The sequence below is a fragment of the Schistocerca gregaria genome, chromosome 5 (assembly GCF_023897955.1).
Source record: "Schistocerca gregaria isolate iqSchGreg1 chromosome 5, iqSchGreg1.2, whole genome shotgun sequence".
Lineage (NCBI taxonomy): Eukaryota > Metazoa > Arthropoda > Insecta > Orthoptera > Acrididae > Schistocerca > Schistocerca gregaria.
The window spans coordinates 237,976,850-237,994,048 of NC_064924.1; the positions used below are offsets into that span (position 1 = coordinate 237,976,850).

The window sequence follows — 17,199 nt, forward strand, 5'->3', positions numbered from 1 at the left end:
AGAAGTTTTGTTTCATTAATTCAAGATACATGAACAAACATGGTACTCTCCTAAAACCATCTCCTTTCTCACCTGATTAACCCTAGGTGCTGGCCTCCAATGATGCAGAGCATAGCATTAGCGAAGTTCTCTGATGTGGAAGAACAGATGGTAGAATACAACCAGCTGCGTTTGCATGAAAATGTCACTGAAATCACAAAAGAATTACTTATACAGGAAGGAGGTGGCTGTTGAAATTGTCTATCTGTCTGGTCCAAAGATGCTAGACAAAACAGTGCAACACTTCAGACGTTGGGCTTTATTTCTTAGCTTATAATTATGGAACCTATTAAAAAATACAGGGCAGCATGACAAGACTGGTCGAGATGGAGATCGGCATTGGCTGGTCCACCCCTTTCCTGTCACATCTCATTGCTCAACAAAATGACCAATGAAGAGGACATACTATAAAGGGGGCAAAGTTACAATGAATGAGGCTGGGCTGACTAAGTATCTCAAAGGCTGATGTTCACAGATTTGTGTGTTTGGAATAGCCAACTGATTCTGTATGGACTACATGGATATTGTGTGCTTGCTAATGACCCCGACTTGGGCAATTATGTACAACTAATTACTTACTGTACGCCAAGCTGTATGATACAATAACTAGTAAATTATACTGACAATATTCAAAGAGAAGAACAAAATATCAACTGCAACCAAATTAATGAACTGTAAGATGTCAACAACTCCACAAGATTTTGTCCATACAAATTAATACAGCAGTACAGCACTGCACTGATTCCCAAGGGCTACTCTGAATCATCTGTTATACAAATTAACATTGAGTACTTTAATGTGCAGATGAAATAAAAACCAATTTGAAATTATTAAGCATATAACCAGAGCCTACCACCTGATTCATGTATGTATTTATTTACTGACAATTCCCATAAACTCCAAAAAATTGATGGGGGATGCCTGCTGCTGTTTTGTTCCTTACCTTAAAAGAAAGTGAAACTTCCTAGCAGATTAAAACTGTGTGTCGGGCTGAGACTCGAACTAGGGACCTTTGTCTTACGCGTGCATATGTTCTACCAACTGAGCTACCCAAGCACGACTCTTGACCCATCCTCACAGCTCTGCTTCCAACAGTACCTCGTCTCCTATCTTCCAGACTTCACAGAAGCTCTCCTGTGAATCTTGCGAGACCAGCACTCTTGGAATAAAGGATATTACAGAGACATGGCTTAGCCACAACCTGCAGGATGTTTCCAGAATGAAATTTTCGTTCTGTAGCAGAGTGTGCACTGATATGAAGCTTCCTGGGAGATTAAAACTTTCTTAAAAGAAAGTATTGCCTGAATCTATTACGTGATGATTCTGACACTGCTTTTCTACGTAAAAACCTACTGTATCACTGACATTTATCTATTACAGAATCTATAAACACATATGTTGGACTCAAACAATGTAGTGTCTAAAATATCACCGTTTCTGGTTTAATCTGACACTTTAGTGTGTCTATGTCAAACCATTAATAGCAGTATCAAAAATGTAGGAAAAAGACAGATTGCTACTTAGCATCAAGATTCACATTAAGTTGAAGACAGGCGCAATCAAAAGACACTTTCACATAAACTTTCGGTCACAGCCTTCGTCAGAAATAGAGAAACACACACCATTCATTCACACAAGCAAGCACACCTCACACACACGTGATTGCCAACTCCAGCGGCTAGTGCCAGAATATGTGAATGAATGGAGTGTTTTTCTCTTTTCCCCACGAAGACTGGCTGAAAGCTTATGTGTAAGTGTCTAAATTGTGCCTGTCTGCATCCTTATTGGTAAGCAGTAGCTACCTTTTCAAACACTGTTTATATTCCTTCCTGGAATTTACATTGTTTCGTTAATGGTGGTAGTTACGTATATTGGCAGTGTGCCACTGGTTGGCAAATGATTATATGTGTATTGTAAATAATTAATGGAAAATCTCATATAAAAATGTGAAACAAATACTAACAAATAAATAGAGGGGCTGGCCAGTACTTACCTCAGCCTTACTACCCTCCCTGTTTACCTTTCCCTGTTGCTTCATAACCTGGGTTGTGAGTAACTGACTCCACTTTCCCTTCTTCCCCCTCTCCCCTCCCTGATGAAGGAACAAAGTTCCGAAAGCTAGGAATGCAAATTTTCTGTTCTGTTTTGTGAATCTATCAGCTGTACTGAGCTGAGGTAAGTAATGGCCAGCCCTTCTATCTCTTTGTTAGTACTTATATGTGCATTGTATCACATATGTAATATGCACTCTGTGTGTGGATTATTCTTTGGTGGAGAATACTGTGAGATCTCCATGTATGTAATCATGACCTTTTGGCTCTGTATCTATTCAGTATGAAAACGTTGTTAGGAATGTTGTTAATGATATATAAAAAGTCAATTGAAATACATAAATGGAAAAGGAATTGTCAAGAGGAAGGAGTCAAATAACAGATCAGTGAAGAGACTCAAAACAAATTATACTGGCTTCCTAATTTATTAATCAGTAATCAAGGTGTCAGTTATGATGGTATGTGCTTCATAGGAGTATTAGATGCTGCGATTGAGCCTGCTACACAGTCAAAACCATTTCATGCCACCACTACAAGAGCTTCCAGCTTAACTATTCAGGCCCACGTTGCACACGGCAAAGTCCCTCCAATCGACAATATTCTTTGTTCACAGGAGTTTCCACCTCACTTATACTGTCTGTTTACAATGGAGAACCAAATCATAAATAAAATTCAAACACTTAATATCAACATATAAACTCATTAATAATCAGAGTAACAAAAAAATGGTGAGAGAGAATTCATTTTGCCAATAAGATGGTGGACTTGTTGTAAAATATGAATGTTATAGATTTGTTTCATTACATTCTTTGTGTTTGCTTTGCGTAGTGTAGTGTGATAAACTGTGTATTTTGCTCCATGGTTGGTCATTGGGAAATTAAACTGAACTGTATCTGACTGAGATGGGGACTTGTGATACCAAGGGCTGCATAATTGTATGACTGTAGGTGTATGCACTCTAATCCTTTCATGCTTCACTAATATCAGGGTATTTTATACGTATCAGTAAGTCAGTATATTGGCCATTTCAATTGCTGTCGTTAGTTTGAAAATTTTCACCATGACATTGGTTCACTGATGTAGGAATAACTGTTATAAAGTAAGTGGTAACTGTTAGGTATTTTTAATATGTTGAATGTGCTACGGTTATAGACTACCACCAGTTAAAAGGGTAGAACAGAGCGAAATGAATATTCAGCAGCTGGTGGAAATTTAGGAGCAGGCTGTGTATAGAGAAGAGGCATTTGATCCTTTTATACAACTTTTGAATAAAATTCAGTATGTCTGAATACAAGAAAAGGGAGTTATTAGAAGATCTGGAACAGAAACCATCCAACTAACAGCAAACTTTACAAGATTTATCTGAGAGTTTAAAGCCGGAAATATTCATGCAAATGCAAGGAATTCAGATTTCCTTAATTTCTGAAATCGCAAAGGTATGAGCTGGACTCCACAACAAGCTAACCAAGTTTCATGCTGCCTTGCAGGGCAAAATACAGGAACTTTCAGTGTCTCATTCTGCTCTAGATAAAGGAATTTCTGAATTTAGGGAAACAGTAAGAATTTGCCTGAAGCTGTTAGGAATTTTCACGACAAAATGTTGAACTTAAAGCAAGGTCATGGAGACGTAATTGTTAGTGTTGATGGATTAACTATCCTAGTTTCAAGTATACAGTACAGAAAGATAAATTCGATACTTACTTCTGCACCTGGCTGTGCATAAGGGCAATCAATTAACTGTCAAAGTGCAGGAAGATGTGAATGCAGTTGTGACAATTATATGCCAGAAGAATAATTTAGAGGAGATTACCAAAGATTTAAAAGAAGTGAAAATACAGATAGGAGATAATTTTCTTCAATAACAGACTGAAATAAATCAACGTATAGAACCAGTGAATTGTGAATTAGTCAATACAAAGTGAGAGTTGTAGGATAACCAATCTAATGTGACAAAAGAAGAGGAAATCTGCAACATATCAAGCCATTTGTTCCACAGTAGCAGCTGACATCGACCAATCCAAAACTGTCACTCCAATTGCATACAATATGGCAAAGCAGGGAATGACTTTGCCACCCTTATGATGGAGGAGAAACTTGTTAAATACCAGCAATTCAAGTATTCAATCCTTGCAAGAAGACAATTTATTTCATTGTGTTCATTCATACATTTACAGGCGTCTTGCCACGAATGTGGACTGAAGCACAATCAATCAGTTATATGAGTGGTTTCATATATGGTGATGGCACATTACAGTAGAGGTCTGCAGATAGGGCATTTTGTTCACTCAAACTCACCTAGGAACAGTGCGCCCAGACACGGCATGCATGAGTGTGAATTTTTGGGAGCTCAAACAAGGTGCCATGAGGAGGGGAGGGCAGACGTTGCCCGGATTGGCACAGTCACTGCTGTGTGTGTCTGGTGTTGCTTGTCATCTTTCAATCAGATGACAGAACTACACTCACATCAATTTAGTTAAGCAGTAGATGTATATTCCTGTAAAGCAGTGTCTAATTCTGACATCATTATGGTCCGTAAGAGAAAATAGCTAGCTGTAAACAATCACAAAATTTGGAAACAGTTTAAAATTTCACAGGAAACCTAGGCATCAACTTTTGTAATGATGGTTAGTCTCGAAATGAAAACCCACACTGCTGTTTTTTGTAACACCATCTGCTCTATTGATTCAAAATTACATTTGTGAATTTTAGCACATAAGAAGTTGGAAATCCAACATGAACAAAATTGTCTCCTAATTATATTCTCAGTAATTGTTGTAATTACAATGAGTTGTCTGTGGAGCATCTCCTCACTTCACATCAATTCTGCTTTGTCTGTCCAAGATAAGTTTCCCTGTTGACTGAAATATCTTTCGCCAGCCCCTTTTGTGGCGAGAACAGATAACATTCTTCTCACTAAATTAGATAGCTTGGAAAATAGACTATTGTCACGCTTCCATCCCTCAAGTGCATCGTCATACCCGCCACTACCCATTTGGGTTGAATACAAATCAGTCTCACTGGTAGAAAATGTATGACATAGTCCACAGTAAAGCCACTCCCAAAACAGGAACTACATCTTTTTTTCTGGTGAGTGCAGCTGATGATGTCTCGGTGGTGCAAAATAAATATTTATGGATATCACAAAAACTGAGTAAGATATTACTGAGATACCACAATTTTGTTCTAGCTTATGTGAAACATATTTTAGCACAAATCTGACACAGTATTTAACATCTCAACATTATCACAAACAGCCACTATTTTTAACAATCTGAAGAGTGATTACAGAAAGGTTACTATTCTGTGCACTATTCGAACCAACTTCCTCCCCGATGAGACGGAGACAGCACACTTTTCATGCTCAAAGTTTCTATAGTTAATATATAACCTAACAGTTGTATTGTGCTGCCAAATAATAGTGACAGTGAAACTGTCGTTTTACAATTAAGCACAATTTTCATTTGCAGGAAACACAAGGCGTTTTGCACAAGAAAATTGGATCTACAGCAATTTAAACATGCCTTTGTATTTTTAGGCATTGTGTTAGTATGACTTCTCAGTTTATGCAACCATAACAAAGCAAACTGAACTGTTGCATCTTTGGATGGCTCTAAAAAGGTCACAAGTTCTTTTGAAGTGGTATTATAACAGCCAATAAGTTTTCAATGACACTTTTCTCCACAAGCATTTCCTTGGTTTTATTGTAGTGTCTAACTACAGACTGTAGCATTCTAAACAACTTTTTCCACCTAGTCTCTGTTTCTTGCTTGAAGATTGTAACAAATTCATATCACCAGTTTATCTTCATCAGTCTTTAATGGAAATCTCTTCCCAACATTGCTACAACAACTGTCTTCTGCATTCAGAATAAATTCTTTTGAATCAGGTTTCATTTTCCCAGTCTCCTTCCCATCATGTTCACATGCCTTGATTATGCAGCAGGCAGCTGAGTGGTGATTAGGAAACTAAAGGAGATGGTTGGGCCATTCAAGCACTAAATGCTCGAATGAGTGTCAAGGTAGTCTAGCGCAATTGCTCCCCATGTCCAAAGCAGATGTACTGATATCCGCCAGACTTTTGCAGAACTACAAGCAACGAGTAATTCAAGTGAGCATAAACGTCACATGCAGACCTCCACGTTATGGGCATTAAAGCAGCTGAGTCATTTCATACATTTATTGCAAAATACTAATCAAATGTGATACAGGAGCATTTGCGTGAAGAAGTATTTGAGCCAGAGTCTTTTAATATACCAAAAAGCAATTCACATAGACTTTTTTAAAATACGTTAATGAAATTGAATATTGGATGGAACAAATTGTGGAAAAACATTTATTATAGATTCTGAAGGTTAAGTTGACACCTAAAATTAAAGAAAAGTAAATGTGAATGACTCAAATCTGGATGAGTTCTTGTCTGTGTTAGGTACTCTAGATATGTTGTAAGAGAACCTGAAGGAAAGTATGCCACAGCCTAAACAATTAGGCAAGTTCCACTAATCCAAACAACTATTGCAGATTCAGTTCACCACTGGACGACAGACAGTACCAAAATGGGAGTGGACCGAATTCGATTGTGAGTAAGATATACATTACTGGCAATAGTGAAGGAATTGGAAAATCAAACAATCATAATCACTTCCACAGTAGAAGGCATGAAAGGAGAGTCAGTTGTGGTTATCACACAAATCAAAGAAATCATAAACAGCACCAACATCAACCTGCACTAGCATAAACAACGAGTGGGGGAATAATCCACTGATTATAACAGAGGTGGAGGACAAAAAACAAAATATATGGCAACTGGAAAAGCACATAGAGAAAATATGCCAAATGCAATAAAAATGGGCAAGTATACATTTGAGAGAGTTGAACATTTCAAGTACTTGGGCTTGACAGTTACGCATCTAAATGATACCTCCTATGAAATGAAGCATCTATCCTCAAGGCTCATGAGTCGTACCACTAAATTAACTACCTATAAATCACTTCTACAACCGGTGCTTACATATGCCTCTGAAGCCTGAACATTAACAACTAAAGATATTGAAACACTGGATGCATTTGAAAGAAATGTACTTAGATGAATTATCAACGCAATTTGTGAAAGAGGAAGATAAGATACAACCTTGAGTTGTATATCATATACAAAGACCAACCCGTCAGAAGGATAGTTAAATCATCCAGACTGAGGTGGGCAGGACATGTGGCTCGCATGAATGATGCAGAATTACCAAAAAGAATATAACAAGGAAAGCCAGGAGGGCAGTGAGAATGTGGTCGACCAAGAGCCAGATGGGAAGATGGAGTAATCGAAGATCTTAGGAAGATGGGATATAGAAACTGGAGAGTATTGGCAAAGGTCCGAGAGAAATGGAAGGAAATTGTAGAAGAGGCCAACGCTCATCATGAGTTGTAGAGCCAAAAAAAAGGAGGAGGGCAATTATCCTACCTGGACACAACCAACATTAAATAACTGTGTCCACATCTCACCCCCAATGCACTGGTCAAGAATTGGTATATGGGCTGTGGTGGTGGTAGCAGCTTATTTTTATTGATGCTATGGTATAACGATAGGTGAGATATATGTGAGGAACTTTCACAAGATCCAAATCCATATAAATTCAACTCAACTGAAATATCACAATCTGCAGTTCATACTGAAACAGAAGGCTATACTAGACACAGAAGCTTGTATCAATGCAGTCTTGATGGCACTATTCCAAAGGATTCAGCTAAGAGCTGATATATCCACTATGTGGTAAAATGTCAATAGTAGTGGCCGTTGGAGAGTGTTTATGAATTCTAAAATGGCAGCAACTACAAATAATGCTAGGTAATGTAACTACATTATGCACATGCCTGGTGGTGCCAAATTTAGTCGTAGATTGTGTGCTTGGACTCAAATGGCTGAAAGAAAAGGCTCGAGGCTCAAGAAGGTGAAATTTACAAACAAAAGTGTCTCAACCACAGTTAACCTAGCTAAGGAATGCTTGCATGGAAAATACTGTCAAAGATTAACAATTTGATGGATAGACTGAGCAGCTGCAGATAAATTAAAATAATTGCCTGGTGCTACAAAAATATGTGAGCAGACTTGGGCCAAGACTGATGAATCGATTGGCACATCACCTTCAGATGAAAGAGTTATTAGAACTTTTTCTGAAATGTGCCCAGGTTTTTGAGGAAAAGTGGATAAGTTTGCCATTTGAATACAAAACTAAACTGTAGATACTGCTACACCCACTATGCACTTCCCTGGGCACTTAGATCTGCCACTGACCACTAGATCAAGAGAATGCAGGAATTAAGAAAGATGAAAAACTGTAATGACGAGGACAATGAAGCAGCAAATAGGAAGCCAAGATATCAGGATGATTCAATCACACACAAGAAGAAAACAAAAGTACAATAACATTAAACACTACTAATTCTATTAAGAAGACTAAGAAAATTCAAAAGGACTTAAAGGGATACTACTCTTGATCAGTTGTTCACAATCTTAATGACATGTAGTTTATTTACCAATTAGGTTTAGCCTTAAGTGATCAGATTTTAGGTTTTATGTTCAAAGATTCTCCATATGTGAAAAAAACTATTTACTTTTGTATCTGTGTAATTATATATAAGTGCAAGTTTCCAATTAATTAAGTTTTAGGAGTAAGATGGATAAAGATGTTGGTCAATTCAAAATAAGAGAATATTTAGTATTGTTTAATCATGTTGTTACAACCTACTAGTTATAATGAAGTTTTTTTATTAATTAATCTATGAGAGTTTTCAATTAGAAAGCAGGATTAGTACTTGGTTGCTGATCTTCTAGTGATCCAGTTTTCCATGTGTGGTAGTTACCTCACCAGTGATCTGTACGTGAGTTGAATTCATAATCAAACAATGGAAAACCCAGGCTGGAATGTAACAATATTATGAGAAGGAAAGTTGCTACTCATCATATAGCGGAAATGCTGAGTCTCACACAGGCACAACAAAAAGATTTTCACACTTAAAGCTTTTGGCCAATGACCTTTGTCAACAAGACACACACATGTGCACACTCGCACTCACGCAAACGCAACTAACACACACAACTGCAGTCTCAGACAACTGAAACCACACTGTGAGCAGCAGACCTGATGCATGATGGGAGTGGAAAATGGGTGAGGAATGGAGGAGGCTGGGGTGGTCAGAGGGGAAGGATAGTATGGTGGGGATGGCGGACAGTGAAGTGCTGCAGGTTGGGTGGCGGGCAGGGGAGGTGGGGCAAGTAATGGGCAAGGTGAGAAATAGAAATAAATAAATAATACTAAATTAAATAAAAAATAAAAATCCCTGCAATAGCCTCCTCCTTTCCTCAATCCAGTCACCACTCCCATCATGCACAGGTGATACTGCTCGCAGTGTGGTTTCAGTTGCCCAAGACTTCAGTGTGTGTGTTGTTGACAAAGGCCACTGGCTGAAAGCATTAAGTGTGAAAATCTTTTTGTTGTGCCTATCTGCGACTCAGCATCTCTGCTAAATGGTGAGTAGCAACTTTCCTTCTCATAATATTTGAATTTATAAGAATGATAATTTACTGATCTCTACATTAGTTACATGAGCATGTTAATTGGATCTCTGGCTGTTTTCGTTATGAATTTTTTGTTGTTGTGATTAGGCTTCAGAACCTATCCCCAGTACTAGTGAATGGTCACGATATGCGGGTGTACAAGTGCTTGCCTTAGTCCATTGAAATCAAGTATGCAATGAGTAGATTACAACCTAATTCTCAAATGTACAATTTGTGTGTCTGTCAAGCAAAAATAAATGGACTGGTGTGTGTAAACTGAACTCTACATTTGTAACAGTAATCTTATTCGGACTTCAATGTGTATTGCTTGGTGCGATATTATACACGGACACATCTGTTATGCACTTATGCGTGTGATTTAGTTGAACATTTAACCAACAAGAAATGATCTGAGGACTTATTTACTAAGTTGAGACTTAATGTCTTGTGAACAATGCAAATTATACATATATTTCATGAAATCTCAACATGAATGCTGCTGTGGATGTCATGTAACGAGTATATTCCAGAATATTCAAACTGTTGTACACTGCCATGGCGTAAGAAAGATGTTACAACTTGATCAGACTAGTGACTGATGCTAGGAAGGTTCTGTATCTACATGAATTGCTTGAATCTGAATATCTCTAGACTACGGTTGAATAGAAATGAAATGAAAGAGAACACAAATTGATCCATTTCTTCTAACCCCACTAAACAAAAAACAAGTCTTTCCTATCTTTGATCCAGCTGTTCAAATATTTGATGTCCACTACCAGCCTTGCTGTTTGTCACTGGCTGGAGTCCATTCCTGTATGAAAGTGTGTTGCTGCCACTTCAAATCGTCATTCCTCTTTCAACCACTTCCCAGCCAAATCCATCCATTCATCTTACTGGCATATCACTGCCATCACCTCAAGCCGACATCTTCAATTGCTAACTTCCAGTCAATCAACATGAAATTTCAAAACTTACAAATTTGATCATATGATGGACTTCAATGATATGTTAGCTTTACAGTGCCTTCAAAAGTTTCATATTCAATATCCAATGATTATTATCTGTGCATGTATTTTAAGAACATTTTCTAGTTGGTTTTTTTACAAATGTGCCATTAACTCGTATGTATCCTTAACAATTTAAGTGTAATGACATCATCAGCATAAAACACTAACATGCACTAACATCTGATGCAGTTCTGTCCCTCAGAACTGAAGGCCTTACTCAGTTTTTTACCTAGTTTTCCTTGAGTGGAATCAAATCGGGGAGGCGATGTTGTTAATCCATGCTTTGTAAGCTTTGCCAATTCTGAGATACGTAGTTGTGCGTAGTAGTAGGTGATGGAAGTATCACTATACCTCCACAACAACACACAAATTGAATACATGTACCTTTTCACTGTGTTCGAGTACTTCAATATCATATATACCATATGTTTCATGTTTACAACCTATAATTTGTTTAACATCTGTACCAATGATTATAACATTGTGAAATGAGAATGAATTACTGAAACACTAGACTGGAACATATTTCAAGGCCCATCTTAAATTTTAATACTCTCTCGGGTGAATTTCCATTATGCATATGAACATTCTAAAATGACAAACTGATTGAACTGACTGTTACCTTCAGCAAATAAATAAAATGCTAGAATGGTCACATATAATTCCACACTTCAAGGATAGGTTTACATTGCGGGGCTGTGTAATATTACCTTTTGTAGTCTAATCTGGCAGTTCGGTGTGTCTGTGTCAAACCATTAATAGTAGCAGTTATGTACATTGGCTGTGTGCCACTGGTTAACCAACAATCATGTGTATTATATTGTAAATGTAATACATGCTCTGTGCACAGTTTGTTTGCTGGTGGAGAGTACTGTGAGGTTTCCGTGTATGTAATCAGGAGTTTCTGGCTTTGTATCTACCGAGTACAAGAAAGTTGTGGCGAACGTTGTTAATGAGATGTAAAAAGTCAGTTGAAACACACCTTAATAGAATGGAAAAGGCATTGTCAAGAAGAAGGAGACAAATAAACGATCACTGAAGAGACTCGAATCGAATTAGATTTGCTTCTTATTTTATTAATCAGTAATCAAGGTTTCAGTTACGACGGTGCAGGCTTAAATGTAATGTTGGATGCTGCGGACTAGCCTGCTACACGATCAACACTATTTCATGCCTCCACTATGAGACTTAGAGCTTCACTATTTGGGTCTGCACTGCACATACCGGACCACTCCAACTTTCAAGTAATCTTTGTTCACAGGAACTGTTACATCACCTAGATCTTCTGTTGAGAATTGTGATCTAAATCATAAATTTAAAAACTTAATTTCAACATATAAACTCATAAATAATCAGACTGATGAAAACTGTTGTAACAGACAATTCATGTATCAAAGAGAATGACTTCCTTCACACCAACCATTATGTATTACAGCAATACTGGTAATATGAAATCCAGTTTGTGGATTCCTCATGACATCCTGAAAGGATGGATCAAGGCAATTAAGTGGATACACTATTTCTCAGTTTCAGAAAAACATTTAACTCAGTACCAAACCAATGCCGATTATCAAAATTAATATATAGTTTCAACGGAAATTTGTGGCTGTCGTGAGAATTTTTTTTTGTAGGGAGCATTCAGCATGTTATATTGATTGGAGAGTCATCAGCAGATCAAGAAATAGCTTCACGCATGCCCGAGGGGAACTTATTGGGACCCTTGCTGTCTGTGTTGTAAATTAATGGCCTGGCAGACAATATTAATGATGACCTTTGACTTACAGAAGATGGTGCAGTTATATATCATGAGGTGCTACCCGGAAAAAAAGCTGCACAAATAGGGTTGTCACAAGTTTCCCTGAGAGAAATTCCCTGATATTTCTCTTATTTCCAGACAAGTTTCAACATTTTTCCTTTACAGATTTTAAGATCTCAAAAATTTATAAGGATTTCCATGGGATCAAAATCCAAAGTACTAACTTCAATATCTTTTGTAATGAACTGTTTCTAGATGGAGAAAGCAAGCCAAATGGTATGTGCGTTTCATTAAGACTGCTGTTATTTTATTTCAATAAAACGAAACATATGTGGTGACAAAAATAAGCATTTTCTTAGAGTCGCAAGACAAATTTAAAATACCTTCACTGTTTTCAGAAATAACCTCAGAAAAAAAGAAGGCTTCTTGAAAGAAGTGTATAAGGCAGGGAAGAGTTGTGTAAACCAACACTAGAGGTGACTGCCAATAAAATGTTGGTTCTACTATGTTTGTTTCTGTATTATTGCTCACTGTATTACGTCTTATTTTACAGGTGTTGTGTGATTTTTCTTCCGAGATATACACTAAGTGATAAAAAGTATCACGACATCTGGCTGAAAAAGACTTATAAGTTTGTGGCGCTCTCCATCGGTAATGCTGGAATTCAATATCGTCCATACTTTCCAATATACAAACTACTTTCGAAGTGCCAAAATGTACTACAATAAATAAAATGACTATAAAATGCATCACTATGCAATGTACTTGTGGTGAGACAGTCGCAGTTCCTGAAATCCATCACTCATGGCCTATGGCACCGTAGTCCTGGGTCCATGGACAAATCATGAGAATCCACCGCATCATGCCACACAAAGATAGATATTAGACCTTCTGGTGACAAACAGACCAGAACTATTTGAATCAGTTAATGCAGAACAGGGAATCAGTGATCATAAAGCGGTTACTGCATCGATGATTTCTCTTAAAAAAGGTAGGAAGTATTTTCTGTTTAGCAAAAGAGACAAAAAGTAGATTTCAGAGTACTTGATGGCTCAACATAAAAGTTTTGTCTCAAGTACAGATAGAGTTAAGGATAAGTGGACAAAGTTCAAAACCATCGTACAATATGCATTAGATGAGTATGTGCCAAGCAAGATTGTAAGAGATGGAAAAGAGCCACCATAGTACAACAACTGAGTTAGAAAACTGCTGCGGAAGCAAAGGGAACTTCACAGCAAACATAAACATAGCCAAAGCCTTGGAGACAAATAAAAATTACACGATGCAAAAGGTAGTGCGAGGAGGGCTATGTGAGAAGCATTCAATGAATTCGAAAGTAAAGTTCTATGTACTGACTTGGCAGAAAATCCTAAGAAATTTTGGTCCTATGTCAAAGCGGTAGGTGGATCGAAACAAAATGTCCAGACACTCTATGAACAAAATGGTACTGAAACAGAGGATGACAGACTAAAGGCCAAAATACTTTCACAGAGGAAGACTGCACTGTAGTTCCTTCTCTAGATTGTTGCACAGATGACAAAATGGTAGATATCGAAATAGATGACAGAGGGATAGAGAAACAATTAAAATCACTCAAAAGAGGAAAGGCCACTGGACATGATGGGATACCAGTTCGATTTTACACAGAGTACGCGAAGGAACTTTCCTCCCCTTGTTGTAGCGGTGTACCGTAGGTCTCTAGAAGAGCGTAGCGTTCCAAAGGATAGGAAAAGGGCACAGGTCATCCCCGCTTTCAAGAAGGGACGTCGAATAGATGTGCATAACTATAGACCTATACCTCTGATGTCGATCAGTTGTGGAATTTTGGAACACACATTATGTTAGAGTATAATGACTTTTCTGGAGACTAAAAATCTACTCTGTAGGAATCAGCATGGGTTTCGAAAAAGATGATCGTGTGAAACCCAGCTCGCACTATTCGTCCACGAGACTCAGAGGGCCATAGACACGGGTTCCCAGGTAGATGCCGTGTTTCTTGACTTCTGCAAGGCATTCGGTACAGTTCCCCCACAGTCATCTAATGAACAAAGTAAGAGCATATAGACTACCAGACCAATTGTGTAATTGGATTGAAGAGTTCCTAGACAACAGAATACAGTGTGTCATTCTCAATGGAGACAAGTCTTCTGAAGTAAGTGTGATTTCAGGTGTGCTGCAGGGGAGTGTCGTAGGACCACTGCTATTCACAATATACATAAATGACCTTTTGGATAACATTGGAAGTTCACTGAGGCTTTTTGCAGATGATGCTGTGGTGTATCGAGAGGTTGCAACAATGAAAAATTGTAATGAAATGCAGGAGGATCTGCAGCGAATTGACGCATGGTGCAGGGAATGGCAATTGAATCTCAATGTAGACAAGTGTAATGTGCTGCAAATACATAGAAAGATAGTTCCCTTTTCATTTAGCTACAAAGTAGCAGGTCAGCAACTGGAAGCAGTTAATTCCAAAAATTATCTGGGAGTAGGCATTAGGAGTGATTTAAGATGGAATGACCATATAAAATTAATCGTCAGGAAAGCAGATGCCAGACAGATTCATTGGAAGAATCCTAAGGAAATGCATTCCAAAAATAAAGGAAGTAGGTTACAGTACACTTGTTCACCCACTGCTTGAATACTGCTCACCGGTGTGGGATTCGTACCAGATAGGGTAGATAGAAGTGAGAGAGAAGATCCAACAGAGAGCAGCGTGTTTCGTTACAGGATCATTTAGTAATCGCGAAAGAGTTATGGAGATGATAGATAAACTCCAGTGGAAGACTCTGCAAGAGAGACGCGCAGTAACTTTGTAAGGGCTTTTGTTGAAGTTTCGACAACATACCTTCACTGAGGAGTCAAGTAGTATATTGCTCCCTCCTACGTATATCTCGCGAAGAGACCGTGAGGATAAAATCAGAGATTAGAGCGGACAGAGAGGCATACTGACAATCTTTCTTTCCACGAACAATACAAGACTGGAATAGAAGGGAGAACCGATAGAGGTACTCGGGGTACCCTCTGCCACACAGTGTCAGGTGGCTTGCGGAGTATGGACGTAGATGTAGGCAGACAGATTGGTGAGATTAGATCAGATAGGCAGGGCCTGCACATTAGTGGGAAACAACATGCTTCAGATTTGCAGGCCCCATCTATTAGAGATACATACAAAAATGGCCTGTGGTTTGGCTTGTTGCACAATTCCACTCATGTGGCCAGCTATCCATGAGTCACAGACACCATGTTGATAAAGTGAGACGGCAGTGATCAATCCATGCAATAGATAATTTGCGCGAATACACTGAGAATCAATACTAATGAGAAGAGGTAGCAACTCATTGTAAAGATGATCGCTGAGCTGCAGACAGGTGTGTAAAAAAGACAATAACACTCTCAGAACTAAATTTTCAGCCATAGCCTTCGTCAAAAAATAAAAGAGCGCACGCCCCCCCCCCCCCCCCACACACACACACAAACACACACACACACACAAACACACACACACACACAAACACACACACACACACACACACACACACACACACACACGCACGCGACTTACATGACATTTGCTCATTATGTAAAGAATAGCTGTTACAGTGAACTGCTTTCATTGTTTTCGTAAATAAAAAAATACAGAATTTTATACTACGTAAGGAAGAAAGGAATATTAGCTTCAATAACAAGGTCAGGCGGAGTCCAAGTATGGTAGAGCAAGATGAGATACAATTAGCAATATAATTTTCAAAAGAACCATTCCAGCATTCATCTTCAACAGTTTAAGAAAACAGTCAAAACCTAAATTTGGGTGGTATGGGGGTATTTGAACCCTGCTTCTCTAGAATGAAAGTCCAGTGTCTTATTTACTATATCCCCTCACTGAGTCTTATGGTGATATATCATTATAGTTTTCCATGGCTGATTCTAGCTCTAGTTAATACAATTATTGCCAATTTCTGAACTGTAATATATTAGTTGCTGTTTAACTATTGATAATTGGCCAATGTTTGTAGACTTGACTGTACTCCACAACAAGAAACAAATCACTTCAATAAAGTAGATGCAATTATAACAAATTTCAGCAATTCAGACACAGTACTGTCAAATATTTTCAGTTAGGGGTGTTTGATACATCACTGTTTTCGGAGAGTGTACAAGCAATACTCACAGCACAAATCTCGATTCACATCAAGTTTAGATAAAATAATCAGAATTATAACAAACAATACAAAAAGAAGTCACACTAAAAATGTATGTGAAAATAGACAAGCAAAGCAAAGATCACTACTGTAATGTGCACTTGGCAGCAATACATGACCAATTTCAGGGAAACCTGAATGGGTTATTAGATACATGAACCTGAGTGGACATTACTTATGTTTCATGCTTCTACACACAAAGCACACTACAAGGGGTACAGGCAACTACATACCACAGGCATCATAATAGAGATACGTTACCCAGAAAATTAACCCCACCACTGCAGGCACAATGAGGGCTGTGGTGTAGTGACCCAGCCATGCAAAGTACATTGTGATCTTTACTCCAAAGTAATTGCAGATATCATCTACAACAAGAGAAACATATGAGACCTGTGGCCTTGAAGTCTTAATGATATTGTCATAAATGTCTTATCTGAAGGGGTGGAGTGGGGGGGTGTGAGGCAGGGAGTGGAGATATGAAATGTAACAAAGATGTTACGAGCACTGTTAACGCTCTTCTAGCTTTCACAGTATGTAGTTACAGCAGGTTAATCATGTTAATGAATCTCATCAAATGACTGAGGCTGAACTCTTCTAGG

General features: G+C 38.2%; 1 protein-coding gene across 1 annotated transcript in view; it reads right to left on the reverse strand.

Annotated features, from left to right (window-relative positions):
- Window positions 1–17,199, reverse strand: part of LOC126272586 (anoctamin-8-like) — a 144,005-nt gene that overhangs the window by 79,803 nt on the left and 47,003 nt on the right. Inside the window, exon 6 of the mRNA XM_049975512.1 lies at window positions 16,859–16,965. Within this exon, the coding sequence (XP_049831469.1) occupies window positions 16,859–16,965 (107 nt within the window). The remainder of the gene's footprint in view (window positions 1–16,858; window positions 16,966–17,199) is intronic.